Source organism: Agelaius phoeniceus, chromosome 15 (assembly GCF_051311805.1).
Source record: "Agelaius phoeniceus isolate bAgePho1 chromosome 15, bAgePho1.hap1, whole genome shotgun sequence".
NCBI classification, from domain to species: domain Eukaryota; kingdom Metazoa; phylum Chordata; class Aves; order Passeriformes; family Icteridae; genus Agelaius; species Agelaius phoeniceus.
Window position 1 is genome coordinate 15,485,681 of NC_135279.1, and position 27,401 is coordinate 15,513,081.

Here is a 27,401-nt window from a genome sequence, read left to right on the forward strand (position 1 = left end):
GGCTGGTTTGGCAAGAGGCTCTGCCTGGCCAGCAGCACAGCACAGGGGTGCAGCAGGGCAGGTGTCTCTCATTCTCCAGTGTCTGGGGCTGGCTGTGGGCACTTCAAGGAGATCTTCCAGCAGCACTCCAGGCCAGGAGCAATTCTCCCTGTGGCTGAGATGGTGGCTGCAGTGTCTTGCTGGGATTGGGCTGGCCCAGAGGCAGCATTCTGCTGTTCCTCTTGTGGACAGTGTCTTCTTCCCTGACGAAGGGGCTGATCACTCCCTCTTTAATTACAGTAATGAATTTAGCAAGTTGGTAGCAGAGGAGTATCTCAGCTTCTTTGACTTCACTGGCCTGACCCTTGACAAAGCACTCAGGTGAGCTCTGGGATGGAGGGAGTGGTGGGATTTTGGGGTTTCCTCCAGGCTTCCCAGCACTGTGTGAGCCATCCATGTGACAGGAGCAGGGGCTGGGGGGAGATCCAGGCTGTCACTGAGGCTTTGGTGTCATGTTTTGGCCTCCAAAATGGGCTTCAACAGGAGGGCCCACAGCCTGCTTCCCCAGGGTGGAGAGCAGCTCTCCCAGGAATCCCATCCCATACAGAATCAGAACAAGTGGGAGCAATTATTTTTCTTTGGAATGGGCAACCCATCCTGGTGCCACCACACCCAAGGTGGATCAGATCCCAGCTGGCAGCAATTCCCCTGCACAGCTCCATGGATCCCTTTGCACCCCCTCTGCAGGCTGTGGGACTGGGGGGCAGGACAAATGACCCCTGTCTATGTCCCACCCTGGGCAGGACATGTCTCAGCATCCCTTTGTCTGTGCAGGACGTTCCTGAAAGCGTTCCCGCTGATGGGAGAGACGCAGGAGCGGGAGCGGGTGCTGATCCACTTCTCCCGCCGCTACTGCCACTGCAACCCTGAGGAGAGCACCTCTGAAGGTACTTCTGCCTCTGCTCTGCCTCCCTGCCATGCCACAGGGCACCTGGGCACAGGGCTGGGGTGCAAAACCACCCACAGCCAGGCAGACACAGCCGCAGCTTCTCCCGTCCCCAGGGATCCTGCCCTGGGCACTGTCCCTGCCCTGGGCACTGTCCCTGCCCTGGGCATTGTCCCTTCCCTGGTCACTGTCCCTGCCCTGGTCATTGTGTCATTGTTCCTGCCCTGGTCACTGTCCCTGCCCTGGGCATTGTCCCTTCCCTGGTCACTGTCCCCACCCTGCTCAATGTCCCTGCCCTGGTCATTGTCCCCACCCTGCTCAATGTCCCTGCCCTGGGCATTGTCCCTGCCCTGGGCATTGTTCCTTCCCTGGTCACTGTCCCAACCCTGCTCAATGTCCCTGCCCTGGGTATTGTCCCTTCCCTGGTCACTGTCCCTTCCCTGGTCACTCTCCCCACCCTGCTCATTGTCCCTGCCCTGGTCATTGTGTCATTGTTCCTTCCCTGGTCACTGTCCCTGCCCTGGGCATTGTCCCTTCCCTGGTCACTGTCCGTTCCCTGGTCACTGTCCCAACCCTGCTCATTGTCCCTGCCCTGGTCATTGTGTCATTGTTCCTTCCCTGGTCACTGTCCCTGCCCTGGGCATTGTCCCTTCCCTGGTCACTGTCCGTTCCCTGGTCACTGTCCCAACCCTGCTCAATGTCCCTGCCCTGGTCATTGGCCCTGCCCTGGTCATTGTCCCCACCCTGCTCATTGTCCCTGCCCTGGTCACTGTCCCTGCCCTGGTCACTGTCCCCACCTTGCTCAATGTCCCTGCCCTGCTCATTGTCCCCACCCTGCTCAATGTCCCTGCCCTGGGCATTGTGTCATTGTCCCTGCCCTGGTCACTGTCCCTGCCTGTCCCTGGGAGGGGCTGGGGATGCTGGGTGCTGACAGACCCCTCCAGAGAGAGCCAGAGCAGTCTCCACATGCCAGCTCACAGCACTGAGATGCAAACACATTCTGGCACATGGACTGGTCCTTGAAGGACCTCACAAAAAGGGCTAGAGAGCACCAGGGACTGGAATATTACTCTCCTGGAATATTACTTTCACAAGCAGCTGCTTTGGGTTTAGAAGTGGGAAGTTTGGTCTTTTAAAGGAAAACTGCTTTGAAGCCAATTTTGTGGTGGTTGTTTTAGGAAAAGGTAAAGTCTGAGGGAAAAGAGGATGTTTTGGGGCTTTTTGTGTTGTTTGTTTTGGTTTGTTTTGTTAAATCCTGCACAACTGAAGGGAGCAGATATTCTTTAGGATTCCCAGACACAGCAACTGGCCTTGGTTTAGCAATGACTGGGCTGCCAAGACAGCAGACACCAGAACTGCATGAGAAGGGGAGTAACCAGCCCCAGCTGTGTGACTGTTGTGTGTTTCAGATGGGATTCATACACTCACCTGTGCCCTGATGCTGCTCAACACAGACCTCCATGGCCATGTAAGTAGCCCCTGGAGGAGCATCCATCCTTTATTCCTTCCCAAGGAGGAATCCCCAGGGTAGATCTCTGTTCCCTGGTGCTGAGTGTGTTGCTGGACAATTGAGATGGGTTGGCAGAGAGTTCTGTGACCTGCTCCAGGTGGAATTTTGGGTACCTGGGGACAGTGCACACCTGAGTGTCACTGCCAAAGCACGTGTCCTGCTGCCATCAGTGATCCTGCCCAGGCCAGGCAGTGCTGCCTCCTCTCCTGCTGCCCAGGAGCCCTCAGTGAGCTCCTCCCTGCCAGTCCCTGGGGGCTGCTCCTTCTTGTGGTGCAGACACCCCTCCCCAAAAACTGCTGCAATGGGGCCAGTGGGTTTACACAGCTCTGGATTTGATCTTCCCTTCCCAAAACATGCAGTGAGTTCCAGCTGTTCCTTTCCCCCAGGATGTAACAGGCAGGCACTGGAGAGTTTCATAGGAAAAAAATAGAGTGAGCAGAGCTCAGTGCCCAGAAAAGTGGCTGGAAAATGACAGAAGCTGTGAGAAGATCTCTCAGCACCTTCCAGAGGCTCCCAGTGACCTGTCTGCACCCAGTGGGACAGTGGTGGGATCAGTCTCATAGAGCATCCATCCTCCAGCCAAAATGGTTGGAACCTAGGAATTATTTCCATCAAATCATTTCCTGCAGCAGCAAAAGCAGCATTGTGGCAAAAAGCAAACGATGTGACTTCAATCCAAAACAATCTTATTTTGTCTAGTTTTTTTTTTTAAGTAAAAAAAAGAAAAATAATCCACAATATGCCTCTGGAAAGATAAATATAATTGAAGGGACAAAAAAACCAACCTAAACCTCAAAAACATTACCACTTCTATTCTTCATTGACAAGCTGCCTCAGAGGCCTGGTAAGAAGAAATGTTCTCATGATATCTAGGCACAGAAAAAATAGCTTTCTTTTGACCAGGTGTGCAAATGCCTGAGCTTTTCTTTGAAAAATCTTCTCTTTATTTTTCTGCATGTGTAACATTAATTTCTTCTTCTCCTTTTCCTCCTTTTTTTTTTTAATTTTGTTTTTTTTAAATTTCCTTCTGCTCCTGGAACCTCTCTTTCTGCTCTTTAACCCTTTACCAGGTGGTAAGTGCAGTCCTTCTAGTGTTTTGCTTTAAAGCACTGGCATTTGACTTTGTTATGATTGTGTTAAAAACAGTAAGGAATTCTGTTTGTCTGGAATCCTAAGTGATTGTGCAGTGTTCTTCCCTACTTAGCAAGCCATTAGCAGCTGATATCATCCCATGAAATGCTCCTGGTGTGGAGAAACCTCCATGAACTGTGGTGTACCTGGGAATGTGTGACTTGATCTCCCACCCCTCCTTGTTAGAGATGCTGCCATGATATTCCATGTCACTTTAGATTTTATTTTCCTTTTTAATGTTGTGTGTGTGTTGCGGTGTTTTGCTGTGAATTCCTGGAGTGGGAGATGCCCTTGGTGAGGAGAGGGGGGTGGATGTGTCTGTCAAGGGGCAGCTCCTCACAGCAGTGTCCTGGCATGGTCTGGTTCACCATTCCAGCAAATGGAATGGCACAGAGCTGGCACAGAGCTTTAGAGCAGGAGATTTTGGCCTTAGCACTGTTGATTTTCCACTCGGCTGCACTCAGACCCTGTTTCCAAACCACCCAGAACACTTTAAAATGAGACATTCCCTATTCATGGAAGCACCTGGAGCTGGTGTTAAAAGCCAGCAGTCACCAAGAACATTCCAAGCACAATAAAGCATCCCGAGGCTGATGCCTTGGAGTGGCCACCTAAAACAGAGGCTAGACAAACTTAAGAGAGTAAAAGCAGGTATTTATTGAAGGCCTTCAATAGGTACACCTTGGGCAGTCAAAAGCCTCTGAGGGGCTACACCCAGGATGGACAATGGTCATGAGTTTTTCAGACAATTTGAAGTTTGGTTCATTTACATCTCAGGGGTTAATCCTCCAATTACAGCTTCAGGTAATGGAGTCATTTACTCCAAGTTATCCCCCTCAATTCACTGCTGTTTACATCTCTGGGGCCTGAGACAGTGAGGTGTCCTTGAGTTCCAGGCCTAGAGAGGAATTGTTTTATCTCAATAAAACGGGAGAACAGCAGCTGACAGGCCATGGAGTTTCAGAGCTATACACTAAAGCAGTGCAGGATCTGAAAAATAGAAAAGCTAAATTCTAAGGCATCAAGACTATACATGTAGGATAATCCAAGTTGTTGCAAATTTCTGCCTTGTTGTGCTGGTGCTGTTTGAGCTCCAGGAGTTCTTATGGCAAAGAAAGCACTGCCCTGCTCCATCTGCCCCAGGATGACAAAGCTCAGGGCTGTGTCCTTTCCCACTGCCTCTGTTGTCCCTCCTGGCCATGGGAGGACAGTGACAGATCAACACCTTTGCATCACCAGCACTCATGGGTGCATTTTTGTCCTTTAGGAAAGGACCTTCTGGAGAAATAATGGGATTTGTTCAAAAAGCAGAGCACCAAACAAAGCCTGAAATGGGATCCTGGGCAGGTCCTAACTCCATTTATCCATCACTATTAATCTTACAAACCCTGTGGTCGTGTCCCTAAGCCGAGCTCAGGGCTCAGTGTCAACAGCAGTGCTGTGTTTGCAGCACTGGGAAGGCTGGGGAGCTCTGAGGGGTGAGCAGGGTGACTCCAGGCTGCCCACAGCAGGTTTGTGTGGCCCAGGGCTCTCTGGCACCCAGAATTTGCAGGTTGGTTCCTAGCAGGGGGGTGATTTTGTTCCTGCAGCCTAGAACACATCCAGGACCAGATCAATTACCCAGCAATTAGCTGCTTTTCCACAGCGTGGCTGCTGCCCCAGGTGAGCTCAGAGGTCCCTTACACCAGAGCAAGGGACAGATCACACAACAAAAAGGAAGGCATCCCTTGGGATGAACATGAGCCCCAGACATGCACATGAGAAATCCCAAAAGGGGCCTGTGAGACGTGATTTGTGTTATCTCACTGCATCCACTCACTTCAAAAATGCTTTTTGAAAAGCTAAATTCTAAGGCATCGAGACTATACATGTAGGATAATCCAAGTTGCAAATTTCTGCCTTGCTCTGCTGGTGCTGTGTGAGCTCCAGGAGTTCTCGTGACAAAGAAAGCACTGCCCTGCTCCATCTGTGCCCTGGGGCAAAGGTAAGACAAAGCTTAGGGTTGTGTCCTTACCCACTGCCACTGTTGGCCCTCCTGGCCATGGAGTCTCAGACACACACATGAGGAACCCCAAAAAGGGCCTGTGAGCCATGATTTGTGTTATCTCACTGCATCCACTCACTTTCAAAAATGCTTTTTGGACGTGCATCCAGTGCTGAATCACTCTGGGCTCAGAGGGCAGTGCTGTGCATTCTGTTCCCCTCCTCAGGGCAGGGCTGGAATGGGCACCTTCTCCCTGCAAAGAATTCCTGTGCCTCAAAGCCTCAGGCAGCATCAGCTCCTTTCTGCAGGCTCCTTGCCCTCCTCCCTTTCTCCACCCACACTCTGTGGTGCTGCTGGATTTTTCCTTTATCTTTTCTGTCCCAAATTCACTGCTGGCCAGCCAGCACACAAGTCTCTTCTCTCTGCTGCAATCCCTGCATGTCTGCTCCTTTCCTGAGCCTTCTGCAGCCCCTGTAGCCACTGAAAGGACACAAGCATACAAATCTCTTCTCTCTGCTGCAATCCCTGCATGTCTGCTCCTTTCCTGAGCCTTCTGTAGCCACTGAGCCCTGGCTGGCAGCTCTGGCTGATGCAGCTCCCCGGGAGGAAGCCACGAGGGCTGAGCTGTGTTGTGCCACAGCGTCCCCAGGCAGTGCAGATTTGTAACAGTGCTTTACTCCTCTTTTTCTTGATCTCTCAAGGGAGCCGGCTCATCTGGAGCTGGCACCAGCAGGAGGCATAATTAGGAGTATCAGGCAGAGCTGCTCAAAGGCAGTGCCTGGCTGGCTGTGCAGCCCAGTTTGCACACACAGGAGGCTGTGACTGTGTTCACAGGGGTCTCAGGATGAGGGAAGAGATGAGGATCTGACTCCATGTTTCAGAAGGCTTGATTTATTATTTTGTGATATATATTATATTAAAACTATACTAAAAGAATAGAAGAAAGGATTTCCTCAGAAGGCCAGCTAAGAATAGAATAGAAAAGAATGATAACAAAGGCTTGTGGATTGGACTCTCTGTCTGAGCCTGCTGGTGGACTGTGATTGGCCATTAATTAGAAACAACCAACATGGGCTAATCAAAGATCCACCTGTTGCACTCCACAGCAGCAGATAACCATTGTTTGCATTTTGTACCTGAGGCCTCTCAGCTTCTCAGGAGGAAAAATCCTAAGGAAAGGATTTTTCACAAAAGATGTCTGTGTCAGGAGGCAGGGGTGCAGGGGGCACGGTGAGCTGATCCCAAGGCCTCACTTCTTCCTCCTGCTTTCATCTCAGGAGATGCCCCAGGTCACCTGCAGTGCACATTTGTGGGCAGAGGTTTCTGGTATCATCTCTTTCAGGAGGTTATTTCCTTGCACAGAGGACACATCTCACCCTGCAGGGCATCTCCTGTATCCTCTGCTGCAGCTTCATCCCCTGCCAGACCCACTGAGGCCCTTCCTCTTCCTCACTGAGCCCTGAGCAGGGCTCTGACTCTGCTGTTCTGGGCCATCCTCCCACACCCTCCTGGATGCCCATACCTTGATGTGAAGCCCAGCAGTGTCAGGAAACTGTTGGGACCCTCAGGACCACCAGTGGCAGCTCATGCTGTCCTCCCTGGCTCCACTGCCCCCTCCAAGCAGTGTCACTGGGGTCTGCCCCACACACTGAGGCTGTGAAGGGTATAACATGGCACTGGAGGCATTCATCTTTCCTTTGTGACATCAAACTCCTGTTTTTCAAACCCTATAATTGCCACTGACTCCTCCCCACCTCTGCTCCATCCCTCTGGAGAGGTGGGATTGCAGGGGAGGCTTGGGAAGGGGCTGCCTGCCTTGACCCTTGCAGGCTGAGGGAGTCAAAGATAAAGGGTTTGGGAAGACAGATGCCACAGGTGATATCAGGGGTGCCAGGCGGCCTGGAAGCATCAGTCCCAAACATTGTTGGCATAAGTTGGTGCTGAGTGTGTTCCAGGCTGTGGGATTCTCCCAGTGTACATGTGTTGCCCTCTCCACAGTACCAGTGGCTGGACTGGTTTCTTTCTGTACTGGCAATCAAAAATAACAGCTTCCATCAAGGACCAGCACTCCCCTGCCCAGTGCTGGCTGTTCCAGGTGCTGGCACTGCAAGCTCTCACAATTTCTCTCACAGCAGGCTTGGAGCCCCATCCAAACATTGTCATTTCACCAGGTGGAGTGCTTGTCTTGAGTTCTGAGACACAGAGCCTGCACCCAGGGCCACTCCAACAAGAGCTGGAGAGGCCATTTTCAGGTGTCTTATTTCCACCATTAAAAAAGAGGCCATTTGAAACATTTGGATGCTGGCATGAGCAAATAAAGCAGAGAGCCCAACAGCAAATCAGATCAGAAGCCCTTTGAGCTCTTGGGACAAGCCCAGGCTTCAGCACTACATATAAACTTGTTCTTTGAAAGTCACTGATGAAAGTCAAAACTCTCCACAAGGTTAATGAGCTGCTTCTTTGCCTTACAGAACATTGGCAAGAAGATGTCATGCCAACAGTTCATAGCAAACCTGGATGGGCTGAACGATGGGAAGGACTTTGCCAAGGATTTGCTGAAGGTAATGTGATATAAATAGACAGTGGGATAGTGCCATTATTATTGCAGTGTCCCAGCCACCTAGTCCTGCTGGGACACCCTGAGCCCTTCAATCAGCATTTTTCAGTTGTTTCAGGAGAAGAATTGTAACCCCCATGAATGTCTCTGCTAGCTTGCAGTGAGCCAAAATATGTAAATATGTCTGTTCCCTGGTGGTGTTTTGTCCAGATTTGTGGCATGCCTGCCCCCAGAGCCTACCAGGGGCCCTTTTCCCCCAGCATTTCAGACAATGCCCAAAGCAAGGTACTCCCCACCCCAAGGCACAACCATCCAGCAGCAAAACTTTTCTTGGCCTGCACTACCACGTGATGAAATGCAATGTTCCAGCACAACCAGGGCAGTACCATGGGATCTGGTTAAATGTCCCAAAGGCAGTATTTTCTCCTGCCACATGGTTTAGCAGCACCACTGCTCTCTGCACCTGCTGCAGGTCCAGCAGCCTGACCTGAATTTCACTGTATGGAAGGAGGTTGGAACGAGAGGTGCCACATCAGGGGTGTCACATCATGTCTGGGGTGACATCCCCATCTCCCAGCAGACCTCACCCTATTCTGCCCCTCTGTATGGTCACCACCACCTCCACATTCTGCTCTGCTAGCCCATTCCTGCTTCTTTTCCAGTGTTCCAGGGAAGCCACTGGGATTGTGCACAGAAGGAACTGGAAAAGCTGATCCAAGGTCATTCATCCCTCCCCTGCTACTCAGTTCAAGCCTCCCCTGTCATTTCACCTGGTTAAGACACTGAAGGTGTCATGGCATATCCCAGACTCTTCTACCACTGTGTGTAGGCCAGGATTCACTCAGAACTAGGTCCAGCACCCAGAATGAGTCAGAAATGTCGTATTCAGGCTCCTGAGCAGGGCTGGCTGCCAGAGCCCTCTGCTGCTGCTGTGTCCAGCCCAATTCCCAGCATGGCACACACAAAGAAGGGGTCCAGCAGGACAGCAGCCATCCTGCTCACTGGGAAAAGCTTCTCCAGGACAGGTCAGCAGGGAAAGGATCTCCAAGAACGCAGGGTGTGGAGGAGGAGATGTGTCCACAAGCAGACACAGCTAATTCCATGTTCTTTTTTCAGACACTGTACAACTCCATCAAGAATGAGAAGCTTGAGTGGGCCATGTAAGTATATGCTGAGCATTAAAGGGATTGTGTGTCTTTCCAAGTGGCTGGCAGGTCCTAAGCCATGTTTTCAATCCCAGAGTATTTCCTGCCAAGCCCTTAAGTGCTGGAGTCCCTCTGCAGACAGACAAATGGAGTTTATTTATGGCTTAGACACAAAGGCAGTTGGGAAGGTTGGTGACAGTCTGTGGATCCATGACTAAAGGAAGGGAATGCCCTCTTTGTTTACTATTACACTTGTAAAATGCTGGTTCCTCTCCAGGTGCTTCAGAAGTCTTTGCACAAGCAAAGATCTGGGGTTATTTTGGTCATGGAGACTTTCCATCTCTCCCACATGGGTTTTTTTCTGGAAATAGTATCTGAGAATCACTTAAAAATGAAGAGACCTTGTGATATCTCCAGTTCAGCTCCCTCCTCAAATTATGGTCATCATTGAATTCAGACCAGGGTGCTCAGGGCTTTGTTCAGTTTGATCCTGAAACCCTCCAAGGATGGGGAACCCACAGCCCCTCTGGATCCACAAACCAATACTTTATTTTTATGTGAGTGGCATTTTCTCTTCTCTCTGTTGTTTTGACTTCTGCCCACTGTCTCCTGTCCTTGTGCCATGCACCACAGTGAAGAGCCCAGCTTTGTCCTCTCAATAACCCCTCACACGAGGCTGCCCTGAGCCATCTCTTCTGTAGATTGAACAAGTCCAATTCTCTCAGCTGTTTCTTACATTGCAAGTGCTCCTGCCTGTCACGGGGTTCACAGGGGTCTGAGGATGAGGGAAGAGATGAGGATCTGACTCCATGTTTCAGAAGGCTGATATATTATTTTATGATATATATTATATTAAAACTATACTAAAAGAATAGAAGAAAGGATTTCATCAGAAGGCTAGCTAAGAATAGAAAAGAATGAATAACAAAGGCTTGTGATTGGCCATTAATTAGAAACAACCACATGAGCCCAATCCCAGATGCACCTGTTGCATTCCACAGCAGCAGATAACCATTGGTTGCATTTTGTACCTGAGGCCTCTCAGTTTCTCAGGAGGAAAAATCCTAAGGAAAGGATTTTTCAGAAAATATCATGGCTACCCCAGCCCCCAGGTTTCTTGGCCTCAGCTGAAGTCTCTCACCTTGCTGGTGCCCTGTGCTGTGCTGGGGCCCGGCAGTGTTTGCTGTATCACCATAGGATGCAGGGAGGGCAGAGCAGGCCATCACTTCTCTTTGCCTCCTCACTGTGCCGCTGTTACACAGCCCAGGATGCTCCTGCCCTCTGCTCCTGCCAGGACACACCGGCTGCTGCTGCTGCTGCTGCTGCTCCTGCTCATCACCCGCAGCCCCAGTGCAGCACTCGGGTGCTCCTGGCCCTCCCAGCCATGGCTTTGTACCCCTCTTTTTTATGCCATCCACACGTTCGATGAGATTTGTTACCCTGAAAGAGCCTGGAAAGGCTGGCAGGGTGGGCTCCATCACAGGTCACACTGCACCTTCCTCAGTCCTCCTTCCCCTGCTCTGCCACTCAGAGCAGGGGCCAGGATCACCAGCGAGGTCCCCAACTCCAGTGTCTTTCGAGGGGACGCCCGTGGCAGACCTCAGCTCTTGAGCTGGCACAGGGGACATTCCTCTCTTCTCTCCTCAATCTTAGACCTCTCTTGTCTCCGGACAGAGCAGGATCTTCTGTGCCATCACCTGCTCTCTTCCTCATCGTGCCCTGACCAAACAGAGCACCAGGAGCGGGTTGGATCCTCCCTCCGTGACTCCCTGCGTGGCGGGGCCATCGCGCCTGGGCTCTGTCGCGAGAGGGAGCTGCGGGCTGCTCCATGGAAGGGCAGCTCGGGATGCGGGGCTGTGCTTACACAGCAGCGCCCGCCAGCACCGCCCCTGCCCGGCCACGTACCGGGGATGGCACCCTGCCAGGGTCCCGGGGATGGCACCCGGGTGTACTGCAGGGATGTCACCCTGCCAGGGTCCCGGGGATGGCACCCGGGTGTACTGCAGGGATGTCACCCTGCCGCGGGGGTCCCGGGGATGTCACCCTGCTCAGGCGCATCCCGGGGATGTCACTTTGCCAGGGATGTCACCCTGCAGGGTCCTGGGAAGAGGCTGCCTGGGCATGTCACCCCGCTTGGGCACTTCCCGCGGATGGCACCCTGCCAGGGTCCCGGGGATGTCACCCTGTGGGGTCCTGGACATGTCACCCTACTCGGGCACATCCCGGGGATGTCACCTTGCCAGGGATGTCACCTTGCTCAAGCACATCCCAGGGATGTTACCCTGCCAGGGTCCCAGGGATGTCACCCTGCCTGGGCACATCCTGGGGATGTCACCCTACCAGGGTCCCAGGGATGTCACCCTGCTCAGGCACATCCCGGGGATGTCACCCTACCTGGGCACATCCCAGGTATGTCACCCTGAGGGGACCCAGGGATGTCACTCTGCTTGGGTACATCCTGGGGATGTCACCCTGCCAGGGTCCCACTGCCGCGGGGCAGCTCCAGCCAGAGGCGTCCAGATCCCCGCTGCCTTTCTTCACCCACCTCACTGTACCCCTGCATCCCTTCACCCATCCCAGCCAGCCTGGGGCCTGCCTTGCTGCAGGGTGTCCTGCTGGGCTGCAGGCTCAGAGCCCTCAGCTCCTCTGCAGGGGGACAGATGCCCCCTGACATGGGGGACCTGGCTCAGGGGCTCCCTGGCACAGGGTACCTGGTTTTCTGTCAGAGACCTGGCACTGAGTCATAACCTTGCACAGCCAGGACCCTCTTCTCTCTGCTGGCCTCTGCTTTGTGTCCTTGTCCAGCCCAGGAAAGGAGATGCCCTTGCCCACAGATGCCACCAGACAGGCAGGTATGTGACCAACAGCAAGGGGCACAGAGGGGTGCAGCCCTAACACCTGAGCCCCACTAACTCCCCAGCCAGGAACAGGATCTGGGCTCTGCCTGAGCCCCAGGACTCCTGTGGGCTGAGAAATCATCCTTCTCTTCCAAGAGGTGTCTGATACTTTGGCCATCTGCTTGCTGCAGGTGAGGAATTGTGTTTTACTGCTCACATCCCAGCCAGTGGATTCACTGAGGGTCAGTCCTCAGCTGAGGTCTGGTCCCAATCTGATCTGCAACCTGAGGTGAACACTCATCCCATTTAGGCACTGACATGTGTCAGACAGGGCAGAAAAGCCCTGTTTGCTCTTTCTCCCTCATGTCCCAGGGACACTGGGAACTATGGAACTATCACTTCCCATACAAGTTGTGCTTTCTTTGTGCCAGAGTAGGTTCATCTCCCAAATGTCTGCAGATCTTCTGTTCCTCAAAGATGCAGAGGACATTCCTAAAAAAGGTACTTCACTGTCTAGGAGGCTGCAGGCATTGCCTCTGAGCAGCTGGGGAATGCTGGTAATACCTTGGTCTTCAGCAAAAATCCTCCTTAAGCTCTGGCTTTAGGACACAGAATTGAAGGCTTTTCCTGTGAAATATTTGCAGTCCTCAGCATGGGATGTCTGCAGTTTCTTGGTGTTCAGACCAGCACCCAGTCCCTCACCTGTTCTGAGTGACCTCACAGTGGGACCACTGGGACAGTTACCTACCACCCACACTCCTCCCAGCCCAGACCAGCACTATGGGCACTCTCTCTGTTATGGTCCCAACACCTCCTTCCTTTTTCTCCCTCTGACCAGCCCTGGGAATAAAAACTCTAAACCCATTCATAGAGCAGCTTTGCATGCTGACCAAAGCCACATCTCTCTTCTCTGATTCTGTTTCCAAGTGACGAGGACGAGCTGAGGAAGTCGCTCTCGGAGCTGGTGGATGACAAATTCGGAGCCAGTGCCAAGAAAGTGACGAGGATTGTGGACAGCAGCAACCCCTTCCTGGACATCCCCCAGGCCCTGAACGCCGTCACCTACAAGCACGGCGTCCTCACCCGCAAGACCCACGCAGACATGGATGGCAAGAGAAGTACGTGCCCAGGGACAGGGACAGGGACAGGGACAGGGACAGGAGAGGTGCCCCAGGCAGTCCCAGAGCCTTGCCCTGCCTCTCCTGGTGAAGGCATTTCCTCATCACATCCCAGGCAGCACAGGAAAGATGCCCACAAGTGCTAGGACAGAGGAAAAGGAGGGTGTTTTGAGGCATTTGTAGATGGGTTTTCAGGAAGCCTCAGTGTTCCCTTCTCACTGCCAGGCAATCTAACCCAGACACACCTGGTCTTCCATCCCCCAAATCCCAGTCTCTGAGCAGTGGGGGAAGGCTGGTTCCTCAGCAGCTGTCCACTCCAGCCCTGGCCTTGGGGACAGTCTGGCCTGCCAAGCTCTGCTCCTGTCCGTGTCCTGCCATGTGCTGCCTGGGCAACAGAACAGCCCATAGCTCTGCTACCAGCACATGGCATTACAGGAAAGGTAAAGGTATTTGGGAGCTGTTAACGAGTAGAGATTAATTAAACCTTGGGTAATTCCTTTTGCTAATTGATATGATTGGCCCAATCACTGCAGCTGATTAAAAAGTCTTGAGTAGAGATTACCACCAAAGGCCTCCCTTGCTTCCAGCACCTTCTTAGTAGCCCATGCTTGGAGGATCAGCTGTCTGGTGGGATGTGGATGGCTCCCCTCACCTCCCACCCCTCTCCAGCTTCTGCCAAGCTCTCTGTCCCAGACCCATTGAGATGGTAATGCTCCCTCCTCAAGGGAACAGAAGCTGCCTTATCCAGCTGCTCAATTCCAAGCAGAGGAGCTCAAGGAATGTCTCTGCTCTCCAAGCATTAGGTCCAAGGAACATGAACCTGAGTTTGGAGGAGCAGAGACTTCCAGGTGTCCACTGGTAGCCCTGTACCAGCTCATGTCTGGTTCTGACCTGCTTGTGTTCCTGCTGGGAGGCTGCAGAGCCCAGCCACTGTCCCTCAGACACCTGTCCCTGCTCACAAACCACTGGTGAGCCACAGCCTGGGGGTGTGGGAGCTCTGGACATCAGGGAGTGTCTCTGGTGGGTCAGGAGAAGGACTGGGTTTGCCTGGAAGGTCAAGCAGCACTGACAGACATGTACAATCAAATATTCTTCCTTTTTTAGCTCCCAGAGGAAGAAGAGGTTGGAAGAAATTTTATGCTGTGCTTAAGGGGACCGTCCTTTATTTACAAAAGGTAACCATGGGGGATTCTCCCCTTTGCTGAATCCTGCTGTCTCCAGAGCTGTCATGCAGCCACACACCCAGGCAGAGGTGAATCCATGTCCTAACTCATGCATGGACATGGACATGTCAGAGCTCCTCCAGAGACCAGGGCTGGAGGATGCTCTCATCTTTGGTGCTGCTGTTCATGCTCAGGGCACCATTCACAGTCTCAAAGGGAACCCTGGAGGAGGAAGCATGAAAGAGGAAACACAGATTTCTGCAGAAGGATCCCAGCAAGTAGGAGCTGTTGGGGAGGATAAATGAACAGATGATATGGAAGAGGTGAAATAGGATGCTGGGGAGAAATGAAACAGGAAGGTGAAGAGGTGGAGCATCTGACCAGTCTTATCCTGCCTATGGTTTTATTTGCTGGCATAGATCTGATTATGCACAGCTTTATTGAGTCTGGCATAGGAAGCCAGCTGATGTAATATCTCTGGGTTTCACTAAAGCTTTTGATGCTGTCTCTCACAGGATCCTTCTGGACAGAATGTCCAGCACACAGCTGGATAGACTCATCCTCTGGTGGGTGAGCACTTGGCTCGTGGGTGGGGAAAAAGGGTGACAGTGACTGGGGTGACATCAGACTGGTGACTTGTCACTAGTGGGGTTCCACAGGGCTCCATCCTCTGCCCTGTGCTCTTCAACATCTTCATAAATTACTTGGACACAGCACTCAAGGGAATACTGAGTTAGCTTGCAGGCAATACTAAACAGAGAGGAGCTCTTGACTCCCTCAAAGGAAAGGCTCTGGAGACTCTGACAAATGAGAGGCCCAGGCAATCATTGACTGAATGATGAAGTTTAACAAAGGCAGTGCTGGATTCTGCACCTGGGACAGGGCAATCCTGGATGCACAGACAGACTGGGGAATGAGAGGCTGGAGAGCAGCTGTGGAAGGGGACCTGGGAGTCTTGGTTGATGGCCAGTTGAATGTGAATAATGTGAATCAGCAGTGCCCTGGCAGCCAGGAGGGACATCTGTGCCCTGGGGACATCAGGCCCAGCATTTCAGTAAGGCTCTCAGACACAGTGTGGGATTGTTGGGGTGTCCTGTGCAGGGCCAGGAGTTGAGTTGGTGGTCTCTGTGGGTCCTTTCCAGCTCAGTAGAACTGTGATTCCATGGTTCTATGCTGAAAATTTATATTCTTCAGGACCTTGATGACCTGGGTCCTTCCGTGGGCTGTCAAGTGACACTTTGTGCCTCTCTCCATCTCTGTTCATTGTGTAGCCTCCTCCAGTCAGCATAAGTGTAATTCCCAGGTCCTTGTGGGACACAAAGTGACCATGAAATAGCTTCCCTGAATGCTCTAACATTCAGCTCTCTGGAACTTGGATGCTTGGAGGATTTGATGGAAAGTTTTTTCTGAGGGAAAATCTGAGGAGACCAGATAGGGGCTCACTTGAGTGTCAGTGTGAGCCAGCCCAGGATGCCAAATGTTCATTATCAACATCACCCACTGAACTAGCCTGAGCTACCTGAGCAGCACATGCTGTGCAGTAACTTGTGACAGTGTTCACAGGGGTCTGAGGATGAGGGGAGAGATGAGGATCTGACTCCATGTTTCAGAAGGCTTGATTTATTATTTTATGATATATATTATATTAAAACTATACTAAAAGAATAGAAGAAAGGATTTCCTCAGAAGGCTAGCTAAGAATAGAATAGAAAAGAATGAAAACAAAGGCTTGTGGCTCAGACTCTCTGTCTGAGCCTGCTGGACTGTGATTGGCCATTAATTAGAAACAACCACATGGGCCAATCCCAGATGCACCTGTTGCATTCTACAGCAGCAGATAACCAATGGTTACATTTTGTACCTGAGGCCTCTCAGCTTGTCAGGAGGAAAAATCCTAAGGAAAGGATTTTTCATAAAAGATGTGTGCAACAGTAACCCACTGAACTCACCTTGCTGGAGCAGCACTCCCCGTGGGTAGATGCTCCTGCCTCTTGCAGCATTATCTCCACAGCAATGAGAGTAAACAAACAGTGGATTATATAAGAGAGGCAGAAAGGTCCTGGGGGCAGCAGGAGTTATGACTCAGAGCTCATAGCACACCCCAATGCCTCTCGTGTTTCACCAGGTCCTGTGGCACACGTCAAAGGGCAGCAGAAACCTGGCAGCAGTGGATGCTCACTCCCAGTGTGGGTTGCTCTTAGCCCAGTGGTGTTTTTACAGCTGTGCCACTCTCTCCTGCACCTTTGGGAAGCTGCAGCACAGGGGGGAGCCCAGATCTCCTCCAGCCCTCTAAGTGTGGTGCTCTTCAAGCCAGCAGCACTCTACTCAGACCTCAGTCCTTGTCTCATTACACCTCTTCACATGGAGTCCACCAGAGTCCTCATTCTATCCCATGGGTTGCACATGAGGATTTAACTTGTACAGTTACCATCAGCATTTCACTGTGTGACACTTTTTCTGTGGGAGAAAAAAAGGCATTTCAACTATCACAGAACCATTTGGATCTAAATGAATTTTCTGCCAAGGGCTTCTCTTGGGATGAGTCTGATGAGAGGCTGTATATTGAGAATGAAATACCCTTTCAGGATGGAATTTTCTTCCCTGGCAGCAGAAGGAGCTGTGAAGCCAACATTGTCATTGCTGGGGCAGAGGGGCTCGGGGCTCTCTGCTGTACTTGCAGCATTAACCACTCATTAACAAAGTTCATTATGTTTGTCTGAGGTGTTTAGGATTTAAAAAGAGAGCAAGGATGAGGCTGACGTGGCAGTGAGGAGATCAATGCTCTTATCTCAATGACCTTCAGATCAAATGGTTCAGAGACTGAGGGCTTTCTTTATGGACAAGGACTGCAGGAACAAAACACCCAAGATTTGGCTGTGTTATGAAAGTGTCTGATAAAGAAGAGCCATGACTGATGTGTAATTAGCAGGAGGGACCAGAATTGCCAAGGATGCCCCAAGGAAGGAGCATTTGGAACAACAACAAAAACAAACCGAAGGAATGTTTGGGCAAAGGATTTGGGGAAAGAGGGGTTTCTTACTGGTGAGCTGCTGCCAGACTGAACTGTAATCCTCTCCAGGGAATTCCTTGGGCTTGGCTATAGACAGTGTCTGTCAGGCTTGCAGAGACAGGACAGAAGGATGAGAACACGAAGACAAAGTCCTTGCCCTGTCACTTGCAAACATTCCCAGCACCACCAGAGAGTGGATAAATGGAGAGTGGATAAACATCCACCTGCCCTGTGGATCCTTGCTGTCATTTCTTGCCTTCGGGGTGGTTTGCAGAACAAAGGAATTGCACAATACAGGAAGGAAGTGGTGTGCCAGCCTCCCAGGCTCTCAGCAGAAGACAACTGCAGATAAACACGAGGTGGAACCTTGGCTGAGCATAAATCACTGGGGAAAGATTCTCTGATGGGAAGATAGAGGAGAAAGTAACTGCTTCCAGAAGCACCTGATGTCATGGAGCACGGCTTCAGCTTGTTCCACTTTTCTGCTCAGACCAAATTAAGGATCTAGGCTTTAATAGGAAATTCTTGTAAGTTGAACAGGGAACTTCATTTGGTTTTGAGGAGCAAGTTGAGTATAAATAAGACTGAGAGGTAGAGGAAGGGTGTGAGGAAGGAGGGGCTGGGTAGGTGGGTGTATAGAAAAGAGGAATGGTCAGATACAGAGAGATGTGGACATAGCACAGGCAGAAGGGTGGGTGGACAGGTAGAATTCAGTCTGACAGAAGCAATTCAGGCAGCAGCCATAAGCCTGATGAGGAGATGTCACATGTCATTGACTTGCTGGTGTTAATTGCTGGATCAGCATGTTCCAGCACAGTCTGCTGAAGCAATTGCTTGATCCCCTAAAGGGATGCAGCAGAGTCTGGAGGAAGAAATGCAGGCTTGGGAGCAGGGCACACCTCTCCTGTGCACTAATCTGCTCTGGGCACTGACTCATTCCATGGCCTTTGGCAACTTACTTCACCTCTGTGAAATGGGGATAATAACCCTTAATCACCACACATAGAGGGGGGTTAAGAAAAATGATGGAGAGCTTAAAGCATGAGGTGCTTTTGCACAGAAGTGCTTGAAAGGGTGCAGGTCTTCCCACAGGTCCTGTCCCCAACCAGGAAGGGGTTCCCAGCAAGCCCTGAGCCACAGGTGCTGTCCCATGCAGGCAGACCCTTGCCAGGTGCTCTAAGACCTTGCCTAGACTGAAAAGGGCACAGGGGTTCATTTTCCTAATTAAATGGTTTGTTTAGGATGGTAGATGTGAGGTGAAGAAAAGAAAGAAGAGGAAAAGCCACTCACAAGCCAGAGCATGAGGAATATCTGTCAGTCCATGGCCACATTCCCAGCACTGCCCAGGGCTGGCTCTGAGGCCAGAGGAGAGGCAGCAGAACTGATACACTGGGCTCTCCCACCCCATCCAGCTGCCCTCCAAAGGCAGTCACAAGAGCCAGATGCTTTTTCTTGGCAAAGCAAGCTTTGAGATTAGCTGTGGATCTGCTCAGCAGAGGACAGGGACCCAGAGGCACCAGGATCTCCCAGCATTATCAGCCAAACGTGCCATTGTGACACCTGGCATTGGGATGAGCATCCTGGAAGAGCCATCCCAAGCAGGGAGCCTCCAGCACTGCTCACTGCTGTGAACAGCAAGGCAGAGAGAACCTGCTCCGTTCAGCCTCACCTTGATTTACTGGGCCCAGCATTAGAAAAAGAAGATTGGATTTTTCCTTCCACCAGCATTGATGCCTGAGAGCCTGAAATCCATGGAGGCAACACTTGATGATTCCATTCAAGATGAGGATCTGCATTAGTCAAAGCACTCAGCATCTGTGGCAGTTTCCTCTTGTCACACACCATTAAGCTGGGCTAGTTTGCACTGTATTTGCAGAAAGCTTATTTTGAAATAAGAGATCATGGGCAGCACAGCCAGATTTATTCAAATCCAGAGAGCTTCAGCCTTGGAAAAATATCCCAAATTGAAGTCTGTCTGTAATACATAAGGTCTGAGCAGCAATGTCTTCCTCAAGCAAATATTTCCATTGCAGTGGGGTAACACATTAGGTCTTCACAAGGCAAAGCATTTGTTTTTCTTTGCAGAAAAGGCTGACAGCCCATCCCTCTGCTACTGAAATCACCACAATAGCAAGGTCATCTGTCCTGCCCACCTGAGTGTCTCCCCAAACACAGGATCCCTGCAGCACCCCCCAGCCTCCTCTGCTGGAAATTCAGGGCTTTTCTCTGGGATTCACCATCCCCAGGATCCTGTGCCAGACATCTGTGGGTGGGCCCATGGCACTTTTTTGCACCAGGCCAAGTTACATTTGGTGATGAGCACAGGATGGCAACCATTGTCCTGGACAGGATTATTGCTTTGAAAAAATGAAGGAAGAAAGACTTCAGAAACATAAGGAGCAAGAGCTGGGTGAGCCACATGCATGGGCTGGTCCTCAGTGCTCTCAAGAGCAGCAGAGGGGAAACCTTTCTGCCCCTACAGCAGAAAACAGCCCCATTGCTCAGGGTTCCCATCCCAGAGGCTGCAGCACAGCTCCTCCCTGAACAGCTGCATTTGTACCAATGGGACATGGGAAACAGGAAACAAACATCTTTTTGCAAATCTGTACAACAGTTCTGGCTTGGAAGCTGAGGAAGGCTTGGGATGTACAGACCATCATCACCAGACAGACCTGGCCTGGTGCTGACAGCCCAGGGCAGTCAAGGAGAGCAGAATACAGAGCACATGAATCCTGCAGCACTGTAATCATCAGGGCAAGGCAGGGCCTTCCAGGGACACCCTGCCCTGGCATGGGCTGGTGGTTTGCTTTAGCCAGGGCCAGGTTCTTCCACCAGGCTCTTTTTTCACCTATCCATGCATCCATCTGTCCATCCCTGCCATCCCACCATCCAACTGGTTGAGCTGGCAATGATGCAGAGTGGGAGGCAGGATATTGTGTTAAGTCACCAGGAAAGTAAAAGGGTAAACAGAGGATTGACTGAACTTTTTTTCCTAGAAAGTGCTGTGCCAAGATCATCATTTCAGAGTCCCATGTTTGGTATTTTCTACCTTTTTATAAAATATAAACACATGCAGTTACTGCTACATTCCCTACTTGTGTGAAGTGGGGAAAGTAAAGCAGGAATACAGGGAATGCTGCTGCAGTTTGCAAGTGCCAGGCTGAGGAATTACAGGGGACACCATGCCAAAGGAGCATGTGTACTAAAGGGAGACCAAAGCTGGTTCAGGGGTGCCACTCTCAGACTGGCAACTGCCCATCAGGCCCCTCACCTGTACAGAGGTGCCCTGGCTGCAGGGATGCTGCTGTTCAGGGCTACCTTCCTCCACACACAGCTGTAGTGACAGGACAAGGAGCAAAGGGTTTAAACTGAAAGAGGGGAAATTTAGGTAGATATAAGGAAAACATTCTTCCCTGTGAGGGTATTGAGGCCCTGTCACAGGCTGCCCAGAGCAGCTGTGGCTGCCCCATCCCTGGAAGTGTCCAAGGCCAGGCTGGACGGGGCTTGGAGCAGCCTGGGATAGGGGAAGGTGTCCCTGCCATGGCAGGAGGTTGGAATGGGATGAGCTTTGAGGTCCTTTCCAGCCCAGACTGTTCTCTGAGTCTGTGAAGATGCAGCACCAGGGCAGGTGCTCATTGAGATCCTCTGCTGATTGGGATTTACATCCTGGTTTGAGCTCTGCACTTTGGGGGAAGCTCTGCAGAAACCTGGCCCTGCTTTGTGCCTCCCCACAAAGCCTCAGGCATGTGCTGTGTTAGAAATAACTATTGATAATTATGTTTAAAACTTTCATCTCCTTCTTTACATCTTCCCAGTGAACTTAATGATGGAAGCAGTTGCCAGATGTTAATTATTATCATTATCAGCTCCTAGCATTTACTGTACAAAGCAGTGCTTTTCCTGGTCTTGGCACTCTGTGATTATAGCACAGGGAGAAAGGCAGGTTCATTAAAGCATCCCACAAATGTTAGTGTTGTCATTATCCAATTAACATTCCTCTTCACAGGATGAATATAAACCTGACAAAGACCTCTCTGAAGTGGATCTGAAGAACGCCATCCGTGTGCACCACGCCTTAGCCACAAAAGCCTCTGACTACAGCAAGAAGTCCAACGTGCTCAAGCTGAAGACAGCTGACTGGAGAGTCTTCCTCTTCCAGGCCCCGTGAGTGCCAGCCCTCCCTGCAGTGCCTGGGTGGGCAGCCTGACCTCCAGCCACTGCCAGACTGCCTCGGGCCTGGCCAGACCAGCACACGCCTTAGGGGCACACCCGGGGGGAGCAAGGGGCTGAGGGTCATTTCTGCAGGGCTGTGCTGAGGATTGGCTTGTGGGTCACAGTTTCTTGGTAGCTTTGTGCCAGTCCTTGAGGTCCTTCCCAGCTGTCACCAAGGCAGGCTGAGCAGGATGGGCTGGTGTCACTCTAGGACACGAAATAGAAAGATGCAGACACTGGATTCTCCAAGGTGAAAAAGAGGGAAGTTTTATTCTGACTTTATAGATTTCCAAAAGTGACAGTGGGTTGGAGGGTGACAGTGCCACCTCTCCACTGTCCACACTGTCATTGTCCACACTGGACAAACCAACAGTCCATCAAATTTCTTCTCCTCCAGAAAAGAATGCAAAACAATAAGTTATTTACAGAAAAGCACGTGAGAAAGTTTGTTACAAGAATGTAAACATCAGAAGGCTTAGAAGAACTCAAAAGAACAGGGGGACAGGCTGGGATGTGCAGGGCTGAGTGAAAGGGCTCCTCTTGCTAACTTCTGTTGGTGTATTCTGGAAGGGACAACATCTGTGTGGTGCAGGTGATGGTTCCCCTTGTCATCTTCTGATGGGGAAACTGTCTAAAGCTCCTTAAAGCAGCCTCCCCAGCCAGGGCAGATGTTTTACCTGAGTCCCTTGCTGAGGAATGTGATAGTGTTAGTAAGTGTCAAGTGTGATGAAGTCATCTTCTGTCTCATGTTTTTCATGTCTTCCGCTGAGAGAGATGACATTGTCTGTAGGGTTAGGGTACTAATGTCAAACTAAAGCTTGACATCTGAATTTGTGCAGCAAACATGCACTTGAAGGCTTGGGGGAGCAGTGTCTGGACAGATTTGAAGAAGAAAACACTGGAGACCCTGGGCAGTGTCTCATAAATGACCTAAGTGACATCCTGCTCTGTGGAACCTCTGCTGTGTGGCTCTTGCTCTCCTAAGAGCAGGATATCCTTGGCTCTGGCCTCTCCACAGCTCCTCAGGAATGCAACCAGAGCTGATGAGGAGGGCAGGACTGCCCAGACTTCGAGAGGCAGACAGCAGCCCTGAGATCATCAGGGCACTGTAGAGGAGCCAGTCAAACAGTGCTTCCCTCTGTTCATAACCTGCCACTGAAGTGACATCAAAGCAAGGCCACCCATGTCCTTCCTGAGCTCCAGGGTGGCTCCAGGGCTGTTGTCAGCTGTTGTCTGGTCCTGATTCAAGAGCATTTACAGACTCGCTTCTCTTCTTCCCTCCTCCATAACAGAAGCAAGGAAGAAATGCTCTCCTGGATCCTGAGGATCAACCTTGTTGCTGCCATTTTCTCTGCTCCAGCCTTCCCAGCTGCAATCTGCTCCATGAAGAAGTTCTGCCGCCCGCTCCTGCCCTCATCCATGACCAAGCTGTGCCAGGTAATGTGTGAGAGAAGGAGTGCTGGAGGGGTGCCCAGTGCTCAGCAAGCCCTTCAGCACAGGATGAGCTCATCTGCAGCTCCCCCTGTTCCTGCCTGATGGACACACTCAGGTGCTCAGTGCAGGAACAGGGGAGTGGGGTAGGCAGCTTGGACAGATGTGCAAAGTCCCAGCCTGTGGCCAGTGCTCCTTTTGCAATGGCTATAAACAGCCCTGTGCACACACCTGCCTCTTGGTTCTGGCTTGTTTATTGTTTTTTGCCCACCACATCCCAGCACCTTCCTGTTGCTGGAGTGGAAAGAGCAGAATAGCTCCAGAGTTGATGCTGCAGAGCCCAACAGGTTTGGTTTATGTCATGGCACCCTCTTGTTTCTGGAGCTCAAAACCCACAGACAAAAGGGATGTCTGGGTTCCAGTCAGTAGGGAAAGCTTTGGAAACAAGGGGGCACAGTGCACCAGGCTCAGCTAACCAAGAGCAGCTGCCATCCAAAGAGTGGCTTTTGTTTCCCTTTCAGGGAAGGCCCAACGTGCCTTAGCACTTCCCAAAAGTAGGGACACACTGCCACTGCCCCTCAGCAAAGGTGGGGACAGCCTGAAACATCAGGGCAGAGACACAGCTGCTGTCTGCTGAGACAGATGTGGCCAGATGGTCACTTTTGTCAGAGCCCAGATGGAGAGGGTGCCTCTATCTCTGAAAAGAGCAGGATGAGCAGCTCCTGGGACAGCACTGCTTCTGCCTGGCTGGTACAGGATGCACATTACAGGAGCATTCTGTGCTTATGATGCCAAAGATGCCTCAGTGCCAAAGAAATCCACTCTTGGCACTTGAGATACCTGAGCTTTGCTCTCACTCCAATACCTGTGTTTGAGCTGCTCCTTATCAGATGAATTTGCAAGTGCACAGCACACCTTTGGCTCCAGCACAGGGGCTGAGCTCAGGGCCTTGCAGAGAGAGTTCCCCCAGCCACAGGCAGGAGGAGCACTCGGGTGCTGCTCTCCACGTTCTCATACCTGACACGCTTCTCTCGGCAGGAGGAACAGCTGAGGTCTCATGAAAATAAAATGAAGCAGATTGCAGACGAATTAGCAGAGCATAAATTACATCCTGTAGAGAAGAGCCTCAAGTCAAAAGAGGCTGAGGAATACAGACTCAAAGAACATTACCTAATATTTGAGGTAAAGGAACTTTCATCTTTTCTGTGATAAATGGTACCTTGGCTGATTGAGGAGAGCAGAACTCCAGAGTGGGTGCTGTGAGTCTGGGAGAGTGTGAAAGGAGAAGGAAGGACAAGGGCTCCCAACTGGATGAGTGTCTTGGGGCAGCCACAAGCCTCACTGTTTTGCACTGAAGCTGAAAAAAGAAATAAGAGTCATTTCTTTCCCTCTGTGATTTCTAACCAGAGGAGGGGAAAACTGACAAGAGAAAGTCTTCCTTTACTGTGCCAAATTTTGACATTTCCTCAGGTCCCAAGTACGAGACTGGTTCAGTTCTCAGTGTGACTCAGTCTTTTTCAGCAACATCAATAAAAAGCAAAGGGAATCCCTGGGAGAATTAATCCTGTTTTGCTGCAACCATTTTTGTAAATAAAGCCAAACCCAGTGTTACAGCTGATTACAGACCCTTTGAGGATGCATGTACATAAGTTTGAACTCCCTGTAAAGTCTAAGAAGCATTTAACTGTGGGAGAAATGGGGTATTTTGTTCCTGTGAGAGTTGAGCAGAAATGTGATTCCTGCTATATAGGTGTCAGTGGGAAGGGACTGCTGGAGACCTCTAGTCTTGCTTCCAGCAGGAATTTGGATTATTCCTAATCTTACCCTAGACTGAATGTGCCATTTAGTGGCTGATCCCCAAAAATCACTAAGGATGGAAATATCCCACCTCCCTCATGCCAGGGCTGCACCATCCTTTTGTGTAACACCCAGCCTGATTCTCCAAAGCCACAGCTCCCAGCTGCTGGTTCCCTTGTCTTTGTAACAACTTTCGAAATAGTTGCTGCTGCCTCCCTTTTTCCAGCCTCTGGTTTTGGATGCCTGCAGAGAAGTCTCTATCTGAGCTTTTCTCTGGACAGCCTTTTCAGTCTTCAAGGAGAAGCTGGCACTTCCAGGGCATAATTCATCTCATCTGTCTTATGAGATGTGCTCCAGAAATGCTTGTTTCTTTGTGCTGACAAAGAAGCCAGCACAGGCAGCTTCTGAGATGTTAAGAGAAAGGATGGGTATTACACAAGCCCTCAAAAAGATCCCATCTAGCATTGGAACAGAGGATCCAGGCAGAGAGGATGCCTCCCTTTATCCTGTGCTCTGTGAAGAGCACTGGGGGCACAACTCAGCAGCAATAACTGAGCCACTGGATGGAAACAATGACAAGCAGCAGTATTTTAACCACCCAAGGCGAGCTCCTAAATCAGGAAGCAGCAGGTTTGTCAATCTCATTTTGCCCTCAGTATCCTCCTTATACAATCACAGTGGCAGCCAAGACCTGTAAAAGCAACTGGAGAGTCCTACACAGACCCACAGCCACCTTTCTCCTCAGACCTTCAAACAATCAGGCATTGTGCTGGGGTTAAATCTGTGGGGTGTGATCAGTGATGGTATGGGATGGGTTTTCGTGTAGTAACTGATGGAGTTCCTGCGTGCCACACACACCATGGCCTGTCCCTGTTCCCAGACTCTCTGTTCCCTCTTTCCCTGCAGAAGAGCCGCTATGAAACGTACATCAACCTGCTGTGCATGAAGATAAAAGTGGGGACAGACGACCTGGAGAGGATCGAGACCAGTTTCTTCAAGGTGGAGGCCGACGACATCGCTTTGCGGAAGACGCATTCCAGCCCTTCCCTGAGCCAGGGGCACCTGTCCATCAGCTGTAAGGCAGAAAAGGACATTTTAGAGCAGAACACTTAACAAGGAACGTGTGCACGGGGGGATGAACCGGCGATGCTCTGCGCTCCTGGACTTAGATTGATGAGCACAATTTTACTTAGGAAATTATAAGAGCAAAACTGTAGACATGTCTGATGTGGGGATTGCTCTAGTGAAAGAAATCAAAGAAGCTTTAGTTGACACTCTCTGACAATGCTCTGGCATTTCAGCATCATCTCTTCTTCATTCCCAACTGCACCAGTGGCTTTTCTTTCCCTCCTGCTGCAGCCTGCACAACAAAGGGATATGCTGGTTCTTCAAGGGCTGGGTCGCTCTTTCCTCCACCAGCCCTGTCTCTCTCCTTCCCTCCCTGGATCCCCAGCGGTTGATGGTCCCTGGCAGTGCAGGAAATGAGCTGAGACGACGCCTGTGGCACCACCAGCGCTCCCAGAGAAGGGCACAGGGTGGCAGGGGCACGGCGTGACAGGACGGGTGTTGTGAGCTGGTCACCTTCAGCACGGCCACGTGGGAATGTCACCTGCCCATGGCAGGAGAAGCCTGAAGGGTCCTCTGTCACCTTACCCTTTATATATATATATATATATATACATATGAATATATATAAATAAATATATATATATAAGGAAACTTTAACCTGGGTTTTTAACCTCAGTGTGCAAGTGAAGGCAAGCTGCCTGGGGAAGACACTAGGGACGTGGAGGGTCTGACCAGCCCACCAGGATGTTCTAAAAAAATGGAATAGCTGTGTATCTTTTTTTTTCCTTTTTTCTCCTTTTTTTACTCGAATGGAAATCCCACCTGGCTTTGCTGTGAAACATCGCTCTCCCATTCCTGCTTATTCAGACAAACTGCCCCAGTGGCTGCCAGTTTGGCTGCCAGGGGATCCACCACTCTGGGTTCAAGGCACAACTGGAGCTGTGTGCAAGCTCCAGTGGAACCTTTGTGTGCAGGAGTGATCCCCCTGCCCGTCCCTGCTGTATTCCTCCATCCTGCAATGCACATGCTGTACTCTTTTAAGTGGGAATTGTGTTTCTCTTCCTTTCTGCTGTCTGTGGTCCAGTGATTTACTGTTGTGCTGAAGTGATTCCTCTGCATTTCAATGCCATGACTGTCCTCCCACACTTTATTTATTTCACTGTTTTGTTTGATCTTTTATCTCAGATTGCTTTTCTTTCCCCTAGGTGCGTTCACAGTAATCAAGTTCCAGTTTTGAAGGATCTTGTAGCTGCTAATTACAGTCATTTATTGTTTATATTTTGCAGCATTTTTTAAACAAACAAAATAAGATTTATTTGGACGTTCAATGTTTGAGAGCCTATGGACTACTGTTTTCCATGATGGTTCATGACACTAAAAACCTCTTCTCAACTTTATCGCCTCTTCTTTTATCTCTGTTTCTTTGTACAGTTTGATAGTTTATTTGAAATGATGCACTAAGAATCATGTAAAAAAAGAATAACAATAAAACTGAATCTGTTGGTAAAGAGAA

General features: G+C 50.7%; 1 protein-coding gene across 3 annotated transcripts in view; it reads left to right on the plus strand.

The window, feature by feature from the left end:
- PSD2 (pleckstrin and Sec7 domain containing 2) overlaps positions 1-27,401 on the plus strand; it is an 80,501-nt gene extending 53,100 nt beyond the window's left edge. For 2 of the 3 annotated variants that reach the window (XM_077186500.1, XM_077186501.1), the window contains 11 exons: positions 280-360; positions 814-926; positions 2,335-2,395; positions 8,021-8,111; positions 9,224-9,267; positions 13,017-13,207; positions 14,312-14,382; positions 21,387-21,544; positions 22,885-23,029; positions 24,062-24,205; positions 25,727-27,401. In XM_077186500.1, the coding sequence (XP_077042615.1) occupies positions 280-360; positions 814-926; positions 2,335-2,395; positions 8,021-8,111; positions 9,224-9,267; positions 13,017-13,207; positions 14,312-14,382; positions 21,387-21,544; positions 22,885-23,029; positions 24,062-24,205; positions 25,727-25,933 (1,306 nt within the window). In that variant the 3' untranslated portion in view covers positions 25,934-27,401. The remainder of the gene's footprint in view (positions 1-279; positions 361-813; positions 927-2,334; positions 2,396-8,020; positions 8,112-9,223; positions 9,268-13,016; positions 13,208-14,311; positions 14,383-21,386; positions 21,545-22,884; positions 23,030-24,061; positions 24,206-25,726) is intronic. The other variant, XM_054642722.2, reaches the window with a different exon arrangement.